The sequence below is a fragment of the Lepidochelys kempii genome, chromosome 3, assembly GCF_965140285.1.
Source record: "Lepidochelys kempii isolate rLepKem1 chromosome 3, rLepKem1.hap1, whole genome shotgun sequence".
Taxonomy (NCBI): Eukaryota; Metazoa; Chordata; order Testudines; family Cheloniidae; genus Lepidochelys; species Lepidochelys kempii.
Window position 1 is genome coordinate 84812479 of NC_136382.1, and position 20644 is coordinate 84833122.

The following is a 20644-nucleotide window of genomic DNA, read 5'->3' on the forward strand; positions in this document are numbered from 1 at the left end:
TAAAGCGCCAAGACTGTAAATAGCAAAGAGTTATTGCTAATAAATTTCTAAGTAAATATTCTAAGTTGATAGCAAGATGCATGACAGGACATTATCACCATTAAAAAATGAATTTTCAGTAGACCAGGAGGATTAATACAGACAAAAACCTAAGCTCCCTTATAGCAATCATTAAAAATCAATCATTTTATAAGTAGCATTGGATAGGCACTGCCAATATCCAATTTAATGTTTTTCGTTGGAAAAAATAATTAACTAGATAGCAATCAGTGTGCAAACTACAAAGGTTATAATCTCTGAAGATAAGAATTAAGTAAAATAGTAGAAACAAAATCTTGGTGATCCACCATATATATCAATACCATGATATAAAGCAACATTTGAATAATTACAATGCAAACCAATTGTAGCCAGTTACCATACCCTAACCCAAAAAAGGTAGTTTTTATACCTACCTGTATGACTTCTCTGATGAATAGCTAAAAAGTGATTATATTTAAACACTTTGCCACATTCTTTGCAACAAGCTTCAGAACCTGTGCGTTTTCTTTTTCTATCAGTTCTCTTTGTCAATACTTTTCCATCTTCATCACCAACAAGTTTATAATCTTTTAGCTTGATAGACCTCCGTATTCTACGTTTGCTATAACGACTCTGATTGCTCTGTATTCCTTGAGATTTAGGATCATAATTCTCATCCTTCTCAGCTGATAGATCTACAGCAGCTTCTGAACCACAAGCTGGCTCAGTTTCTTCCACTTCTTTCCTTACTGGAACTTGTTCACTGGCAACAGTTTCTTCCGCTGCAACTTTTTTCATAAAATTTTGTTTATTTCGCACTGAATTGTTCTCTCTTAGCTGCACATCTTCAACAGAAGATGTCCCAAATTTTTCCTCTTGAGCATTCTTGACTTTTCTTGGTCTTCCTCGTTTTCGCTTTGGTGGATCTCCATTTTTCTTGTCATTTGCAAAGACAAATACTGAAGCACCACTACTAGATGTGAGAGGATTATTTGGGCTATGGTTGGTCTGATAATCTGCATGTGCCCATACTAAATCATTCACTTTTAGGAGCTGTGCAGTTGCCAGTATTTGTTCCATGCTTTTTTCATTGGAATGGAGATAACCTGTGTAGATAAATTCCAGTAGTGCACCAAAAGTGTCTGCAACCATTCCCTCCAACATATAAATTGACTGGCTTATCTCTCCCTCATCTACAAACATCATTGAAAAGTACTCACTGCTGGCAGCAAGTAAAGCTTTGTGGGCTCTGAAGTGCACATCCTCTACTATTAAAGTGATATCACAAAGAAAATTCTTTTTCCTTTGTTCTGCAAAATTAGCTAGAATGGTATCTCTGTGAGCCTTGGAGTGGATAACAACAAGCTTCTCTGGAGGGTCAGCAATTGCTTCTGCCATTTTTACTGCAAACAGGAAAAGAGTTACCTACAAGAGTAAAACGGTATTATTGAAAAAAGAAACATTTTTAGAGATTTGCATTACAAAAAATAAAATATTACAGCTTACTCCATAACTAAGGAATTTCTGCAGCAAAACTGAAGCTTTTGACCTAGTTATAAAAAGTCAATCCTGACATATACTTTTTCCCTTCAAATAAAGCAAAGTTTTTAAATACTTAAGAACATCTATAAAAACGTTGTGAAATGCAAATTATTTTTGACTATTATTATTTATTTAGTACCAATGTGCCTCATGCTGTTCAGTACCCAAAATGGCTGCCCCATCTGAAACTAATGTCTTTTGGAACTTAAAAAAAGACAGTGGAAAAACTAACTTTTGTTTTCATTAGCTTTCACTTTCACAAATACCTTAGTTAGGGTTATGATGGGACTTCTATTAGAACCTAGGATGATACCGTGGCCCACTGAAATCAATAGCAAAACTCCTATGGGGAGCAGATGGATAGCTCAGTGGTTTGAGCATTGGCCTGCTAAACCCAGGGTTGTGAGTTCAATCCCTGAGGGGGCCGTTTAGGGATCTAGGGAAAAAAATGGGGGACTAGTCCTGCTTTCAGCAGGGGGTTGGACTAGATCCAGAGGTCCCTTCCAACCCTGATATTCTATGATTCAAGAAGGGCATGGTTTCACATGCTAACTTCTGAAAAATTCTCCTTCAAACCTTTCCCTGCATATTTTTAATCCAGAGGTAGCTGTGAAAGAAATAGCACTAACAAGTGGTAAAAATGCTGGAAGCTGCCAGAGCCTTGCTTATATGATGGTTCCTACCTATATAAACACAAGTTCTGCTAAGCCACTGGTAGTAATCTTTGTGATTTATGTTTTTTTGTAAAATTCTGTATTGCAAGCATAGTCTAAAAGAATGAAATTAAATGCAAAAATAATAACGCTACTTTTAGGCAACAAACAAAACAGCATGCTTAAGCACAAAGTGGTCAGGGAATGCAACAATTATGTTTTGTACAGTAACAACTGTAATTTGCCCATATATAATATATTAACGACCTGTGATATTAATAAAAATAGTTAACTTTCAAATAAGAAAAGTAAAATAAGGTTACATGTTTAAACAATTGCCAAGGAATTCAAATGTATGGTTCTCGTAACATTAACTTGCAGAAGCTGCACATGGCTTGTAGGTATTTCGGTACTGTATACATTCATAGCAACACAATCGTATCATTACTTTTCTGGCTGCAAGATCCTAACAATATTTGTTGGTTTTTCTAAAAAAACATACTCTAGGGAGGTTATATAAAACAGGAATGCACACTAATATGATCTGAGTTGCAGCCATATCGGACCCAGAATATTAGAGAGACAAGGTGGGTGATATATCATCTTCTATTGCACCAACTTCTGTTGGTGAGAGAGACATGCTTTCAAGCTACAGAGCTCTTCTTCAGGCCTGGGAAAGGTACGCAGAGTGTCACAGCTAAATTCAAGATCTAACAGCCAGTTTTAGCACAAGTAGTTAGCACATACTCTACCTGTTCAATCTTGTATTAAGCTGTGACACCCTGAAAATCTTTCCCAGACAGGAAGAAGAGCTCTAGGTAACTCGAAAGAATCTCTCTCTCACCAAGAGAAGTTGGTCCAATAAAAGATATTACCTCACCTACTTTGTCTCTCTAATATGATCAGACAAATTTTGGTCCATGTAGTATTTGCTGATGGTCTGCAGAGAGCTGGCTAATCACATGGTGCTAGTTTCTCCTCACTGACAGCTGTTAAAATGTTTTAGGACAGCTAAAAATAATAAAAACAATAAAAATATCCAGCTTTAGGATATTTTAAATATAAACAATGGTTGTAATTGTAACACAGATTTGTATAACTGCCACCTGGGAGAAGTTCCTTTCCAGGCTTGCAAATAGGAGGGGATGGTGGTCCACAAGACATTGTCTGTATAAAAATGGGTACCGTGAAAAAAGTTTGAAAACGTGAAGTACAGGATTTACCATGGCGTCAAAGAGCTAGTAGGGTCTCTAAATATCGAATAACCGGAAAGGGAGCTAGATGAGCACTAAACAGCACACTGAAGACTCAAGGATCAGAGCTCAACAGCAGGCGCAGACTAGGATAACAGACTTTTGGCATCTGTTTTTTTTTTAATTGAGGCTGAATTATTCATTTTAACTTTTACATCAAATCCCACCTAAAGAAAAAAAAAACCAAACATTCTCTGAAACAATGAACAGTTTATCAAGAGGATCTTGGCTATGAGATTGCAATTGCAGGTATTTGAGCGGGGCTCTGGGAACCAGGATTCCAGGGTTTTACTCTCAGCTTCTGGTCCTGGTTTACCCTAATCCTGAGCAAATCACACTTTTCCACACCTCAGTTCCTCATTTATAGATGGGGGGGGGGGACATATGCCCCATAAAGCTGTTGCGAGGAGTGGTATGCACTCAGCAGCCTAAAGCTGTAAGTCTCCCCATGAGGTAAAGTGCTATGTTGGCCAACACAAGCAGGGGCTGTGGTCCCCACGTTACAGCGTGATGGGGGGCCATGCACACAGGCTGGCTCGGGTGTATGTTATAGCCCCTAGTCTTAGCGGTCTACCTCAGACTCTGCGGAGAAGAGGCTCCCCCTTCAGGCTGGGGGGTGGGTGTCAGGCTGTGTGTGTGTCTGTGTGTGGGCGGGGGTGGGTCAGGCTGTGGGGAGGAGGGTCTCCCGTCGCGGCGCGGGGGAGAGAAGAAGGGGTCCGGTCAGGCTGTGGGGAGGAGGCTCGGGACACTCCTTGGCCCCGAGCGCTGCCACCTCCGTGCAGCTGCAGTGCTCCAGCGAGCCTCCTCCCGCCATGGCCCCCTTCCAAGCGGCATGGCCAGACCATCCGCCCGGCGGCCAGTGGGTTTCTAGCCCCTCAGCCCAGCGACCCACCCGGCCCGGAGCAGCCTCAGGAATCGGGGAGAGCCTCCTACCGGGGGTGAGGTAAGGCCCGCACAGACTCTCGCAGCCCGTCGGGGAGACCTGCGCCGGCCGCTACCGCAGGCCGGGGAGGCCGCCCCGGCTTGGCCCGGCGAGGCTCACTGATCAGCTGCAGCCGCAGGCAGCGTTCAGGGAGGGTGCGCGCCGGGCCGGGCCGGGCCGGGCCGGGCCCAGCTCTCCTCCCCCCTGGGAGGGGTACGAACCTGCGTCACGCCGTTGAGCTGCCCGCACGTCCCTCTCGGCCGTTCAGGCAGCAGCAAATCGGCCGGGGCCTCGAGAAGGCTCCAGGCGCAGCCAGCACAAGCCCCGCCTCCTTCGCAACGAACAGCAACGGCCCCTCCGCCAACGTGCCTCAGCCGCCCGGCTCCGCCCCTCGCGCGCTGGGGGAAGGCGCGGACTTCTCTAGGAAGCGGCCCGCCTGTTCTGTGGCAGGTACTCGCCGGCGGTGGAGGAGGGCCTGCACGTCCGGTCAGGGGCTGTGGGAACGGAGGCGACGGCGCCGCGTCTCGCTGGGCAGTGGGGCAGGCACCAGCTGGGGGCGTCGCCTGCGTGTGTCCCGGGCCGGCTCACAACTCGGGCAAGGCGCGCGCCCCCGCCCCCACGTAGGTCAGCGTCCCACTGAGTGACGCGTTCCGGTGCGCTCGCGCGCTTCCCCCTCCTCGCGCCGCCGGGCTCTGGGAGCAGCCTTCCTCTAGCTTGGCCCAGCGTCGGTCTTCGCGCACTTGGGCACGCAGGGCCCACTGAGGCAGCCCGGGCCGCGGGTCTCTGCCAGGCAGCCTACATCAATCCTCACCTTGTAACCGTCTCGCTTGTTTCAGAAGAGCAGCCCTGTTAGTCTGTATGCGCAAGAAGAAAAGGAGGCCTTCTGATGAAGTGAGCTGTAGCTCACCAGAGCTTAGGCTCAAATAAATTGGTTAGTCTCTAAGGTGCCACAAATCCTCCTTTTCTTTTTGTGGATACAGACTAACACGGCTGCTACTCTGAAACCTGTTAAGGTGCCACAAGTACTCCTTTCCTTTCTGCGTCTCACTTGTGTCACCACTTCCTAACTGCGGCCAGTGCAACACCGCGGACCTCAGCCGCCTTCTGCCAGAGAAAGGGTTGCTCATTCTCTGCACCCGCTCACCGCCCTGCCAGTCTAGTCCCAGAGTTTAGAAAGCTCTTGCTTTATTTAAAACATACTTTTTAAAAATCAGCAAATGTAGAAAGAAAATGCTTGAAAGACCCCGGCTAAGAAGCAGGCTGGGCTTTGAGAACTAACTTTTTAAAAGTCCTTCCAAACAGAATGATAAGGGCCCGAGAGCGGATGGATTCTGACTTTTTTTTCTGAGATAAAGTTCTTTGAGAATTTTTTAAATATTTTAGTTTTACATTCACACCCTCCTTAAACTGTATTGTAAATGTGGCTGTAGAAACATAAAGAACTGGGTAGAAGCAATAAAAGGAACAGGAAATAACTACTGTAGTCAGATGTCATGTCACTTGTAGATACTTGTTTCCAAGAGTGTTCTGCTTGGGTATGTTTAAAACACTGGTATCTTAAAACTCCTTGATTTTTGTTTATGAGGAGACCATTTTCCTCAAAGGTTTTTTAAACATCCTGTGTTTCCCTAAATGATTGGTTACGTTGTTAATAATCACAAATAGATACAGAAGTGGTAAGTATAAAATCTAGCACAAATTAATCAATTTAGTCATGTCTAACTGCCTCTTTCTGTACAACGGTGTGAAAGTAAGTTTAAGATTGTTCCATTACATCTAATAAAAGAATGCATTTATTGTACTGATAATGCTGACATACTGAGAGACAGAAAAATGATTATGTGAAAAACTAAATTGTACAATTCAGTGAAGTTTTCAGAATATTTAATAATTTTCTTTCAGTGCTGATCAAAATATTCCCTACTTTTCAAGATAATAAACATTTCTAAAATATATTGTATATGATATATTAAACTAAACACGTTTTTACAATAAACTACATCAAATCTATGCCAGGAATCATCACTAAATTCTACCTATCAGAGTCTTATCTATTTATAAAAGTATAACATTCTTTGTTAACACAATTACTTTTATGGCTAAACATTTATGACCAGTTGAAGTACAAAATAAGTAAATTCACCAAGCTAGTCAGAATTCAGTAGTTCAATGAAAATGCCCAATTATTTCATTGTTGCACATTTCAAACTAACCAGAGGTTGGATCCACATCTTTTAAGAGACAAAAACATCCGTAATTTGTGATCAAAGTCAATAGGTCTATTTTGAGGTTCTTTGTATTTACGGGTCATTTTGGTACCCAAGTAGGGGATGAGGTCACAGTGATCTATGAACTGCTCCAGTTTCCTCTTGTACTTCTTTCGTACATATTCTGAGCTCCTGGGGTTGTAAGCTGCAAGAAATCAAATATATTAAAATATACCATGTTACATTTTTTTTTAAATTTATAATGCAATCATCATGATAGATGGAGTCATATTACAAAGTAAAGACAGAAAGATCAAACCCACACCTTTCCCCCTCAACTACTGATACTATCACCACAGACTACATCCGGAGCCAACATGCCCAGATAAAAAAAAAAAAAAGGTTCGGGATGTGATTTTCAGAAGTGCAAAGCATTCATAACATGAATTTAAATAGCCATGGGTGCTCAGCTTTTTGTCCTTTAAAAAATAGCATATTAAAATACATCTTAAATAGCCAAGTGCAAACAAATTTCAGGGCCAAGGGCCTTACATTGACGATAATCTCAACCCCACTTCTTCCACCCCACATTTTGGTATTCAACCATGGTGACAGAAAGCAAGAGTATTCTTGTTGAGTGTAATTATAATGAGGCATCGGGGCAATGGTGGTTTAAGACAGCCAAATCTCAGGCCAGTCAGTGCTGTATAGATGATAATCCATATCTTGAATGGGACCTAGAACTAGACTGGACATCATGGGGAACTATGCTATGTGCTATAACAATCTGTTTTACTTAAAAATGTATGTACCTGCATGTGGCACTAACTGAAGCCTCTGAGTGATTTGTAAGCGGAGCACACTACAGCAGTCAAGCTAGTGGGCATGAATAACTATGGTGAGGTAACCTGTTTCCTTTCCATGAGTGACATCTCTCCTAATCTGTGATTTATAGGCAGTGCCTTTTCTGCACAGTTTTTGGAAGCAGTTCAGCACCGTTACTAGGGAACTCTGAGTTAGACCATACCTATTATTTCTGCCCACCAGAAGATTGCTTCCAAAGCCACAGAAACACTTAGATGTGATTTTGAAACAAAACCCCAACAATAGAATCAAAACTGGTAGACAAACTAGATGTCATTTCAGTGTGGGCATGTGTTAGACATAAACTCTGCTTCTGGTTTTCCTATTTGGAAATCACCAGCATGGGTGGATTGTTTCAGACGTTCTGAAAAGAAATGATCAGATACCAAACTTCTATTCTGGAGCGCAGCATCTCCCGCAATCTGTGACTGATGTGTACTAAGCACAACAGTGAAATAGTAAAACACAGGAACAAAGAAGGAAAGAGATAGTGTAGGTAAAAGGGAGACAAGAAATCCAAACTGCTTGAGAAAAAAGATCTAGAAGAATTTACAATGGGACCAACACATAAAGCACCTTCCCACAAAGGGTGTATTTAAAAGGACAGGAGAGGCACTTAATGTTTAAAGCGTTGTTCAAGGATCAAGTGGCTACTCTATATATTTCCTCTGTAGTAGTCAAGGCTCTGTCTAGAAAACTGCTACAGAGTGTGTGGAATGAAGTTTAATCCCTGGAACTGTTTAACAGATGCTACAAAGGTATTAACAATTCAGCACTTCATTCGCATGGCCAGGGAGAATCTGGAGGCCTATACACTTTAGGAGAAAATAAATGAACCTTGAGGCTGATTCTGTGAATTAATCTGTATGTCTGAGATCAATTTTCATGTCTCTTTACATGTCCAGATGGTGCCCTAAATTCTCCTTAGATTGGTAATGGTTTGAACATAAAGATAGTACGATTTCATGAGAAGTGTGGAAAATATAATGTATTGATTAGAAAGCATGTGGGGATTAGGAAAACCACTTTGTTCTTGTAGAATATATGATATGGTTCTTTCATTGACAGCACGGCGGGCTCTGAAACCTTTCTTGTTGAATTAATAGTCACAAGGAAACAGGTCTTGGTAGAAAGATAAATATTAGAACATGTCATAGAAAAAATAGTTACAAACAGGTTCATTAATTATTGTTCTTCGAAATATGTTGCACAGGTCCTTCCTCTCTTGATGTCTGTGCACCCAGCTGTCAGAAACTTTTTCCCCTCCGTGGTACTGGTTGGGCAGCTTTAATTCCCCCAGCTGGCATATGCTGCTGTGTGCAGGTATAACAGGCAGAGCCCCCCCTGTTCCTTCTTGCCATAACTCCAATGTAGAGGTGTAGAAGGGCAAGTTGGGGAATAGATATGTTCAGCACATTTTGAAGAACAACAGTTATGGAACAGGATAGTACTGTTTTTAATTCTTCAAGTGATTGCACGTGTGCATTCCACTCTTGGTGACTCACAAACCATAGAACAGGAGGTAGGATTGGATTCTATTTCAATAAAGATTGGAGAACAACTCATCCCACTCTAGCATCGTCTGTGGTGTCTTGACCCACAGCATAGTGGGATGCAAATGTGGACCAAGCACCAGATTGCCACTTTACAAATGTCTGCAACTGGAACTTGTGCCAGAAAGGCCACTGAGTTTGATTGTGACCTCGTCAAATGAGCTGTAATTCTGATGGGCGGAGTGACATTAGCCAATTCATAGCTTATGTGTATACAGGATGAAATCCAGGAAGAAATTCTTTGGGTGGAGACCTATTGACCTCTTACTCTGTCAGCCACTGCTATGAACAACTGGGAAGATTTACAAAAGTGTCTAGTTCTATCTAGGTAAAATGCCAAGGTTATTTTGATGTCCAAGGTATGCTAATGCTCTTCCTCCTGGTTTGTATCCTGCTTGGGGCAGAGAATAAGCATATAAATTGGCTGGTTGACGTGGAAAGAGGAAACCATCTTTGGGAGGAACTTCAGTTGAGGGTGCAGGCAAATACAGTCCTTAAAAGATTATATATGGAGATCCTGACATTAATGACCATAACTCCTTTACTCTTCTAGCTGAAGTAATGATCACCAGAAAAGCCACTTTCATTGACAGAAGCAGCACACAGCAGGTAGCCAACTATTCAAGTGGGGGACCCATAAGTCTTGACAGTAAGTAGGGTTAGATTCTACGGGGAACAGCATACTGCACTTGAGGGTATAATTTGACTAAGCCCTTTAAAACGTTATGAACATGTCACTGGAGAAACAGCAATTGTTCACCGTAGGATGGAATGCTGAAATTGCAGCCAGATGTACCTTGATGGAACTAACCACCAAACCTTGGTATTTAGGTATAATGAGTAGTCCAGAATAAATTGAACTGAATAACTGGATGATAACACCCCATATTGATGAGACCAGCTGGACAAATGCCTCTATTTAATCACTCTTGTAGAAGGCTTTCTACTATGTAGCATGATCTCTTGAATGCCTGTTGAGCAAGCCTGCTCCCTAGTGTCTAGCCTTGGAGCATCCTTGCAGTTAAGTGAAAGGATTGTAGGCGTGGCTGAAGAAGGCAACCATGATCCTTGGAGATTAGGTCCAAGTCCAATCTAAGTTAAACTGGAGGTTTCACTGACAGCTCCAGGAGAGTGGAGAACCATTGCTGATGGGCCCATGCTGGGGCTATAAGTATGACTCTGGCCTGGTCCTGTCTTATTTTTAGCAATACCCGTGAATGAATTGGATTGGTAGAAAAGCGTAGAGGAGTGTGCCTGACCACATCAGTAAAAAGGCTTCTGTCATAGAACCCAGGCTGTGGCCCCATAGGGAGCAGAACTGCTGACATTTTCTGTTAGATTTTTTCACAAATAGGTCTACTGGGGGAAAACCCAACTGCTGGAAAATGTGTGTGGCCACATCTGAGCGAAGAAACCTCTTGTGGTGACTTGTCAACGATCTGCTCAGGTGGTTTGCTAGGTCGTTCTGTACACCTGGCAGGTAAGATGCTTCTAGATCTACTGAGTTAGCAATACAAAGCTCCCAGAGTAGGGTTGCTCCTTGACAAAGTGAAGAAGAGTGGGCTCCCCACGGCTTGTTGAGGTAAAACATTGCTGCCATGTTGTCTGTGAGGACTAACAGCCTGCTTCCCCTGATCTGCAATAGAAATACTTGCCATGCCAGACTGACAGCTTGCAGTTCTCTGACACTGATGTGTAAAGCTAAATTCTCTGAGGACCACAAACCCTGCGTCTGTAGAGAACCAAGCTGGGTCCTCCACCCCAGGGTCAAAGCTTCTGTCACTAGCATGAGAGTTGGTTGTGGGCAGGCAAATGGAACCTCTACACACACATTGGCTGCATCTTTCCACCATCTAGGAAGGCAAGGACATGTGAGGGCACTCTTACCATGGAGTCCATGGTGGCTTGTCAAGTAGTGGGGGTATGGCTTGATGGTGGCTTGGTGAGCAGACTGATGCCAGCCAACCCTCCAGAATTCTGAGTGGCAATCTAGTGTGATGAACCACATAGAGTCAAGAGGTCATGTGACCCAGAAGCCTCAAACAGTTTTGTATTAGTTGAGACCAGATGAGGCTTCAGTCCTATGACACTTGATCAAATTGCCTGGAACTTGGAGTCTGGAAGAAAGATCTTGGCTTGAGTTTAATCCGGCACAGCCCTGCATGCTTGGGTTGGAGGCGGGATTTAAAAAGCAGCCAGATAGCTCAATGGGGACTGGCAGGCCAAGGAGAAGGACATGCTCTGGGAGCTCCAGAGAAGGATGTGACCTGATCTTGCACCCAGCCAGGGAATGGAGGGGGAGGGAGTTACAGCTCCCAGAGAGTGGGAGTAAGGCAGGAAGTCTGGAAGGCAGCATGTCCCAGGGATGGATAGTGGCTGGCTAGGATGCAGAGGGAGGTATAAAGCAACCCTGGGAAGCTGACTTGAGGCTGGCACAGGACACCACAGGGTGGGCAAAGCTGAATCAGCTTCCCAGGGTTATGGGTCGGAACCTGGTGCAGTGGGAGAGCCTGGGTTCCCCTACCCTACTCAAGAACTGAACCCATTAGGCAGTGCTGCTGCTTAGCAACTAATCGCAAGAACTGTACTCATTAGGTAGGGCTGCCACTTGTGGACTGCACCCACTAGACGAGGATGTCACTAGAGATAAACCTTTGGATGTAATGGCCACGTGGGGCCGTAACCACTAGGTGGGAGCTGCTGCCACCTACCAACAAGCCCCTATAAACTCTATTCTTTGGACTGGGGAGAGGAGAGATTTTTCAGTGTTGATTAACAGTCCCAGAGCATTGAACACTGAGCACTGACTGTTGACTCAGGGTAACACTGCTCTGTACTTGCTGTTTGGACTGGCCCATGACAAGCCAGTCTAGGCAGGGATAAACCTGCACTCCCGATCTTTGAAGGAATGCAGCTACAACTTCTATGGCCTTTGTAAAGACCCTGGGATCTGCTGTCAGGCCAAAAGATAGTACAGTGAACTAGCAATGGTTCTGATTTACCAGAAATTGGAGGTACTTCCTGTGAGCTTCACTGATTGCCAAATGGAAGTAGGCATCATTTAAGTTGCTGGTGGCATACCAGTCCCCAGCATTCAAGGAAGGGATAATAGAAGCTAGGGTGACCATGTGGAACTTTATCCTTTTTAAGAATTTGTTGAGTTGATGCTTTTGGAATTAGGAATGTTGGAAATAAAACCCCTTCCCTCTGAGACCATATGGAACCTCGTCTTTTTCTCCCAAAAGAAGAGTGATTGAACTTCCTGGACAAGGTATTTCTCATGAGAGTGGTCCCTGAAGAGGAAGGGAGGGGTAGAAGCAAACTGGAGCTTATATCCCACTTCCACAATGCATTACTTGTCCAAAGTAATCCGGGATGAAGCACTGCAGAAGTGGGACAGATGGTTTGCGAAGGGGAAAGGATTTGGGTCTGGAGAGATGGAGACTGATGTGCTGACTTGGACTGGCCCATCAAAATGGCTGCTTTGCAGTTCCTGTGTCCTGAGGGGCCCCAGAGCTAGAGCAGCAGGAGGGGGAGGCTTATGCCTATAACTAAGGCTAAGATTTTGTCATAGTTATTTTTAGTAAAAGTCATGGACAGGTCATGGGCAATAAACACAAATTCATTGACGCTGTGACCTGTTTGTGACTTTTGCTGCTGCGCCACCATGGTGGCTGGGAGCTGTGTGGTTCCCCCTCCACCCATGGCAGCTGGAAGCCGCAGGGTGACCATATTTCCCAAAGAGAAAATGAGACACCCCAGCTGCTCACCCAAGGTGTCCCCCTCTCCCCGTGTGAGGCTGTCACTGGAACCTTGAGGAGGGCCCCCTCAGGAGTCTGTCACCTGTCACTGGAACCCTGCCAAGGACCACTGGGCTGTCAGCTCCAGAGTCCTGCAGCCCCTGGGACTGAAGCAGAGAATGTCATGGAGGTCTCTGAAAGTCATGGATTCCATGAGCTCTGTGACATAAACATAGCCTTACCTATAACCCCTGGACCACTCTTTTGATAGGTCCTGTCCAGGAGAAGGAGCAGAACATTGGTGTGTCTGATGTGGCTAATAGTGCTTCCTGACAGGACTGGAGTGTAGAGACACAGGGAATCCAGGATGGCTCTAGTGTCCTTAAGTGCATGGAGCTTGCTGTCTGTCTGGTCTGAGAAGAGAGAAGGATTCTCAAATGGTAAGTCCTAGATAGTGCTCTGTACTTCACAGGGAAGATCAGAAGACCATAGCCAGGATGATCTACTCATGGCCACTGTAGAAGGCATGGTTCTAGCTGCCAAGTCTGCTGTGTCCAGCCCCACCTGCAGTGATGTTCTCATGACTAGTCTTCTCTCATTGACTAGGGAAGAGAACTCCTGTCTAGCGTTCTCTGGAAGTAGCTCTTTGAACTTTTCCATGGAGCCCCATATATTAAAATCATACAGTCCCAGCAGAACCTGTTGGATAGTGATACACAGCTGCAAACTCCCTGTTGAATAAATTTTTCTGCCAAATACATTCATCTTTTTAGTATTCTTTGAGTTGGCCATGGCAGCCTGATGCTCTTGACACACTCTCTCTCATTAGCTGCTGTCATGGCTAATGAGCCTGGTGGCAGGTGAGTATAGAGGTACTCAAAACCTTGATAGGGTACATCATATTTTCTTTCTGCCCTTTTTGAGGTGGGAGATAGTGAAGGAGCCAGCCTCAGAGCCTTTATAGGCTCTACTATTAATTTGTTAATTGCAGAGCTACCTTAGAGGGAAACACTGATGATAAAAAGTCAACCAGATGATGTGAAGATTCCCTGACCTCTTTGACCTATACACACCTAAGTCTTCAGCCACTCTATTTAGCAACTCCTGGTAAACTTTAAAGTCATTAGGAGGAGGTAAAATTGTTTGTGATGGGGTGTATCTGGCCCACCTGGGACTGCTTGGCCGCGCTGCCCAGAAGGCAAGAGCAGCTGTAATAATGCTAGCTACTAGGCATTTGAGTCATCAACCCCCCACTCCCATTTTGCTTTTCCGCAATACGGCACCCTGCGACACTGTTCCAGACAAAACAGCATCATCTGCCGAGGATGAAGAGGAAGCCAAGAGTGGGAGAGTTAGAATCTCCTCTGCGGGCTGTTGCTCTAGCACTGGAGCCTCTTCCTGATGCTCAGTACTGGGCCCGGTACCAAACTCTGGAGATGGAGAGGTTCGGTGCATAGACTCAGGCCTTCTAAATGAGAGCATTGAGTATATACAGTCTGGAGAAGATCTGAATGTTGTGGGAAACCCCCATGGATTCCAAAATGGCCACTGAAATGGGACAGGGCTCCATTATCCTGGCCACATTCCCATGGGAGGTGCCATTGCTGGTAAGTAGGAAGAGAGGATCTGGGCAAAGACCGGCAGGTACCGCTTCAGAGTTGAAACACGTATGACACCACCCCCGAGTCTGACAAGGAGAATTCTCTTTTCTCTGACCATGGCAGAGCCTATCCTCTTGGTTTTGGGGGCTTGTGTTGTGAGCCAGGTGATGGGCAGAGTGATGCCATCATAGCAGGCTTTCCCTGGGATGGCTCTGCCTGTCTGGGAAGTGGGCAACTGCGGTACTGGTGTTGGAATCACTGGCAGCTTTGCTGGGGGACCAGACTCTTGTAAGGACAGGGACACCAGCACAGAAAGACAAAGCAGGTTCCTTGCCACTGCAAACACCTCTGGAGTAGTTGGCACTGAGGTGGTCTTTTGTTGCGGTGCTGAAGAAGTTGATGGTGCCTCTTCTGCCCTCGACAATGCCCCTTGTGGTGCTGGAACCGATTGTGCTGACTTAGACACACATTTGTCGGAGTGCTTAGGGTTCAGGTGCACTCTATTCAACTCCTTGACTATCTTACCAGACTTAGAGGGTGCAGATCTTCCCCTGGAAGCCTTGTACTTTTTCCTCAGTAAAGGCAAGGGAGAACGGTGCCAGGATTCTGCTAACACAGGAAGTGCACTTCTCACTGAAGCTGCAGCACTCAGCACTGGGTCAGACTGGGATGGCTGACTGTGTGCTGAACACTGCTTCCATCAGCAGGAATTACAGCCTGGCCTTCCTACCCTTCTTCATCCTAGGCTTGAACTCTGGCACCCCAGTGTTCATGGGTGCCTCTCCCAAGCACATTAGGAAGCTATTGTGCAGGTTGCTAACTGGCATAGGCCTGGAGTAAAAAGCACCCGGTGACCAGGGCATGCCTTGGTACCATGAATAGAAAGACCCCAAACGAGGAAATGACAAGTCCAAAAAATGTTATTTTTAACACTAAGAGCTAGACTAACAATATATATTGTGACAAAGTTCCTGCTCTACCTTGGTGGGTCTTGCGCTTATTGGCGGATTTGCTCGCCCTGGAGCTTCACGGCAGCCCTCAACTTGGCCATTTTTCTGAATTCACAGTCCAGGTCGACTCCTCCTGTGTCTGACCAGGAGTTGGGAGGATTTGGGGGGAACCCGGGCCCGCCCTCTACTCCGGGTTCCAGCCCAGGGCCCTGTGGAATGCAGCTGTCTAGAGCACCTCCTGGAACGGCTCTGCGACAGCTACAACTCCCTGGGCTACTTCCCCATCGCCTCCTCCCAACACCTTCTTTATCCTCACCATAGGACCTTTCTCCTGGTGTCTGATAATGCTTGTACACCTCAGTCCTCCAACAGTCTGCGTTCTCACTCTCAGCTCCTAGTGCCTCTTGCTCCCAGCTCCTCACACGCACACCACAAACTGAAGTGAGCTCCTTTTTAAAACCCAGGTGCCCTGATTAGCCTGCCTTAATTGATTCTAGCAGCTTCTTGATTGGCTCAGGTGTTCTAATCTGCCTGTCTTAATTGTCTCCAGAAAGTTCCTGATTGTTCAAAAAACCTTCCCTGTTACCTTACCCAGAGAAAAGGGACCTACTTAGACTGGGGCTAATATATCTGCCTTCTGTTACTCTCCTATAGCCATCTAGCTCAACCCTGTCACAATATACAGTATGTTACACAAAGGCTGAGAGAAGAATTGTTCCAGCATAGAACAGATTTCCAACATAAATTGTGGGCAGTAAGAAGGAACTGAGAACTAAGGATGGCTCTGCCCTTTATACCTTCACATAGTGCCATGTGCCAGGAGGGGGAGCTCAAGCCACCAAATGGGTACCGCAGTGGGAAAAAGTTTTCAGTGCCGGTGTGCTGAGCACACAGACACCAAGAGTGGAATGCACATGTGCAATCACTCAAAGAAGAACTGAAAAATGATAAAGCAAGAGTCTGTAAGACCTAATGCAGGTCCCACTCTGGGATGATAGTCACAGGGCTCTCCAAACTAGTGATAAGGCATCTAATGGCCCTTGAGGCTCATAGGTGGTTGATCAGGGATTCTGTTGTTCCAGCTCATTGCACACTCCTGAGGGTCAAGACATATCCTTGACTTCTCATTGGAACCACCACTACATCTTCAAACCGCCCCCCCCCACCAGATTTACCCAGATTTGAGATGCAATTCTATCCAGTTTTGGATATAACAAGAGATGTCTAGGATTCTGAGATTTCTAGGGTCAAGCTACTTATCCATGCACAAGAAGAATTTTATTCAGGTGGCCAAGAAAGTTTTACAAGGTTGGCTCCCTGACTGGGACTAGTAAACTGTTAATTCATCTATTAGAGAAGACCTCAGTGCTCTGAAAGCTCCATGGAGACACAAAGTATGTGAAGAACCCGATAGAGAAGATAAACTTGTCATTACCTTAAAAAAAACCCCATGGAACGCAAGAGGTTAAAAATAACAAAAGGCAGGGGAGAGCTGAACCACTGAACATATTGCTCTGTCACAGGTAAGACTTCTGGTGAGTGGAAGTAAAGGATGTGGTCTTGCCCAGAGTCCTCTAGCAACAGCACTGAACCGCCTCCTATTTCTGCACAGAAGGCACAGCTCAGTCACAAACCAGGGAGATGTTAGACTCCTGAATACACTGGAGAAGAGAGCTTGTCCTCTCTGGGCTGGCTACAGATGAAAAGTTCTTTAGGCCACCCTAGTCACCTGTCTATCCAGGAGCAGTGAAAAGTCAAATAATAAGCTGATATGAACAACTGAGACAAAATTTGGGCATACTCCCTAAGTGTCGAAAGCAGTCCTTACACCTGTCAATACCAAAAGATGTTTTATTCTATCAACAAGTATCACTTCAATCTTCTGTGAACTGAGTTTAAGTCAGCTAACTTTCATTAAGGATTGTATTTATCTACTGGGAAAGCAAGGAGATCCTAAAGAACGTAGGTTCAATAAGAATGAGATGCAGAACTGAAAATCATCAGCATACTGGTGGTATAACAGCCCATAAATAAGGGTAAGATTTAGTCATGGGTATTTTTAGTAAAAGTCATGGACAGGTCATGGACAATAAATAAAAATTCACAGCCCGTGCCCTGTCCATGACTATTACTATAAATACCACTGACTAAATCTTAGCTGCTCCTAGGGCCCTGGACTGCTGCTGTTGGAAGTGGGGCGGAGGGGGGAGGTGGCCCTGGGGCTGACTACCCCCCACCACCCGCTGCTCCGAGGCCCTCAGGGCCGCTGCTCTGACAACCTCCGGGGTGGCCCCTGGCACCACTGCTCCAGGGTCACCACCGGGACTGCTGCTGCTCAGGCAGCCCCGGGGCCAGCTGCCGTGGCCACCCAAGGAGCAGCTGGTCTGGCTGGCTCTGGGGCTAGCTTTTTGGGTGACCCTGGGGTCAGCCACACCAGCTGCTGCAGCTGCAGAAGTCACGGGAGGTCCTGGAAAGTCACAGAATCCATGACTTCCGTGACAGACTCGCAGCCTTACTCATACATTTTGAAATTTTCCACAGTGACATCACAAACAAGCTAGCAGGTCAACAACACTTGACTATGGTAAAGGCTGCTAAAAGCTCTAATTATATCATTGTGTACATTTGACCTGTGTCTTTACCTAGAAAGTTACTGATGCAGCTTTTTGTATCATAACTAGATCTAATTTAGTGGATCAGTATGTGAATTTATGTTATGGAGCTGGCCTTAGAGCTACTAATGCTCCATGTGAATCTAAAATCTGTTTCAACTAAACCAGTTTAAAAACAGTTAGATCCTGCACTGATATTTTGGTTGATTCTTTTCTGGAAATTGGTGTAGGTCAGATAAATGTGTTAAGTTGATCTTTCAGCATCCTTTATTACAGTGACTCCAACCAGTTTTAAAAATGGTTCAGGTTGCCCAAAACACTACAGCTCCAGCTAGCTTTAAAAGCAATTTTTTTTGTTGTGTTCTAAAACTAGTTAATTGTGGGGAGGGGGATTTCCCTAGTGCGGTGATAAAGTAATATTAGAGTCTCATAATATTTTTGGGGGGCCTATTAACACCTCTTTCACCTTGGTGCCCTATATATTTGCCAAAAACTTGTTTATATGTACTATGCTATGTATAGTATTTATTTTTTAAAGAATCAGACTTCAGAAGAATGGGGAAATCAGATGAGTCAGTGATTGCATTTTTAATCTAAAAATATTAAATAAAAGAATTCATTCCATATATTCAATTAATGCTATTACTATAGCACATTTTACCATACCTTTTAAATGACAGGCCACAAACAGCAGAGCCGTTTTTTTTACGCTTAAGAATGGAAACTTTGGCTTTAAGCAGCCCACTTCATTCATAGCTTTTATTAGAGCAGTTGCTATCCCCTGAAGAAATAGAAATTTTTTTTAAAAAAGCCATGAAGCAAGGACTTGAACACAGTACACCAAAAATACATTAAAGGCCTGATCCTGCTGTCACTTAAGTCTATCTGTATAAGTGTTGATATACCATGGTGTCTGAGCATCTAAATAAATGGGAGTTTTGTTATTGCCTTCAACAGGAGTAGGGTCAGACCCTAAATAGTTATCTTTTCCATCCATATGTTATAGAAAAGAAAATGCCTGTTTAGTATTTATTTTAATAACACTTTCCCATGGCAAGTTGCCATACTATTAGCAACACCGTGTAAGTTTTATGTGAGAGTGTGCGCAAACATATGTATATGAACATGCATGGCCATACCTGCTAGTGCAGTGTAGCTGCTCTATCCTCTACTGGACTATCATCATACTCAGCTCATGAACCCAATTTAACTTTCAGAGGATCACCCCAGAGCAAGGGTGATCCTCCAATGCCACAGAGCCAAAACAGAGATTCTTATGTCACATACTCTCCTTGTTGCCAACACAGCATGGAAAAGAAGGCAAGCTTCTGGGAGCAGGGTCTACGTTTTTGTTATGGGTTTGTACAGAACAGCACTACGCTATGATTAAGACCCCTAAGTGCAACTGCAATACAAATGAAACAGCAACAAACAGGAATGCCCATACACCATGCCTGTCCTTTGCATCCTTGGTCCTCCATCACCGTTAAAGGCTGGCATAAGTTACAGCAGCTCTCTGTGCACCAAGCAGCACCAATATTAGAGCAGTACAAAGGTCATACCACCTGCACATTCCACCTACAATGGATTAGTGGATGCAAAGATGGATTAGGGGGCAGATGATATGGTCATAGGCCTGTGACAAATTGAATGGGCATGGATACTAGCTCCATATGTATTTTACACAAAAGCACAATGTATTAGTAGTTTTAACTCTGTGATAAATTAGAGAGCCATAAGATAAATGGAGGAACCTTGGGATAAATTTTATTACATTGTTCTGCAGTTTATCATATATCTTTGATCGCCTCACCTGGATACTGCCCATTAATTAATCTTCCCCAGGACTGTTCTAAGATTACAAATCTCCGAATAGCTTCAAACAGCTGCCATTTTTTAAACTACCAGTATTATCCTCTCTTAACTGTAAGTACATATATTACCCTGATCTTTACTGAATTTCTATTAATAAAATCAAGATTAATATTACAATTTAAAATAAAAAGCAAAAATCAGAAGACATAGATCCTATATTGTCACTTAAAATTAATTTAAATTAAAGAAGCAAAAACTAGCCTGTTCAAGGTATCCAGTCAGGGGAAGAACAGTAAGTAGAACTGGTTCCTTTATTGGAGGGAGTTTATGTGGAAGCTTCTGATTCCAGTACTTTTCTGGTAACCTAAGATACAGAAGTTAAGTGCTTTCAAGACAGAAAATATGAAATGATTAAATGTTAAAATAAAAGATAATAAATTCACCTCATAAATTTATGGAGTTTTTCTTCACTTTCAAAAATATATAGCTTATCTCGATATTCCACAGAATATTCAATGGTGCCAGGTACCAAGGCTTCGTATCTGTAAAGACAGAACAAGGAACAAGTACATATCTACAAGGAATATGAAGTATCACTTGTGCTATTTAAATACATTAAAAATTGGGACTGTTCTGATCCAATAGCTCTACTAATTACAAAAACAACTGGGTATGATGGTTCATGCTCCCACCACGACTGACAGAGCTACTCGTAGTTCAAAATTTGAATCGGGTATATTGCCTCAATAATGAACATGGGCCCTACTCCAGACTTGCCTGTAAACAGCCTCCTACAGGGACTGTTTCTCTGGATGAGAATCTTTGAAGCTGAGAAGAGGTGATCTAGAGCTGGCTATGTTGGCTCTACCCCAACCATGGATTTCCTCACAATGAGTGAATGCCCAGCTACC

The 20644-nt window shown here is 44.2% G+C and overlaps 2 protein-coding genes across 10 annotated transcripts in view; both read right to left on the reverse strand.

Annotated features, from left to right (window-relative positions):
* Nucleotides 1–4990, reverse strand: part of ZBTB24 (zinc finger and BTB domain containing 24) — a 55255-nt gene extending 50265 nt beyond the window's left edge. For 2 of the 9 annotated variants that reach the window (XM_073337009.2, XM_073337010.2), the window contains exons 1-2: nt 4613–4979; nt 456–1446 (exon numbers count right to left, since the gene is read on the reverse strand). In XM_073337009.2, coding sequence (XP_073193110.1) covers nt 456–1419 — 964 coding nt within the window. In that variant the 5' untranslated portion in view covers nt 1420–1446; nt 4613–4979. Of the gene's footprint in view, nt 1–455; nt 1447–4612 lie in introns of all 9 variants that reach the window. The other 7 variants (XM_073337016.1, XM_073337017.2, XM_073337007.1 and 4 more) reach the window with 6 other exon arrangements.
* A 1313-nt stretch (nt 4991–6303) lies between these two features.
* AK9 (adenylate kinase 9) overlaps nt 6304–20644 on the reverse strand; it is a 239386-nt gene continuing 225045 nt past the window's right edge. Inside the window, 5 exon segments of the mRNA XM_073336992.2 lie at nt 6304–6629; nt 6631–6803; nt 18585–18699; nt 19995–20097; nt 20177–20275. Of these exon segments, the coding sequence (XP_073193093.1) occupies nt 6600–6629; nt 6631–6803; nt 18585–18699; nt 19995–20097; nt 20177–20275 (520 nt within the window). The 3' untranslated portion in view covers nt 6304–6599.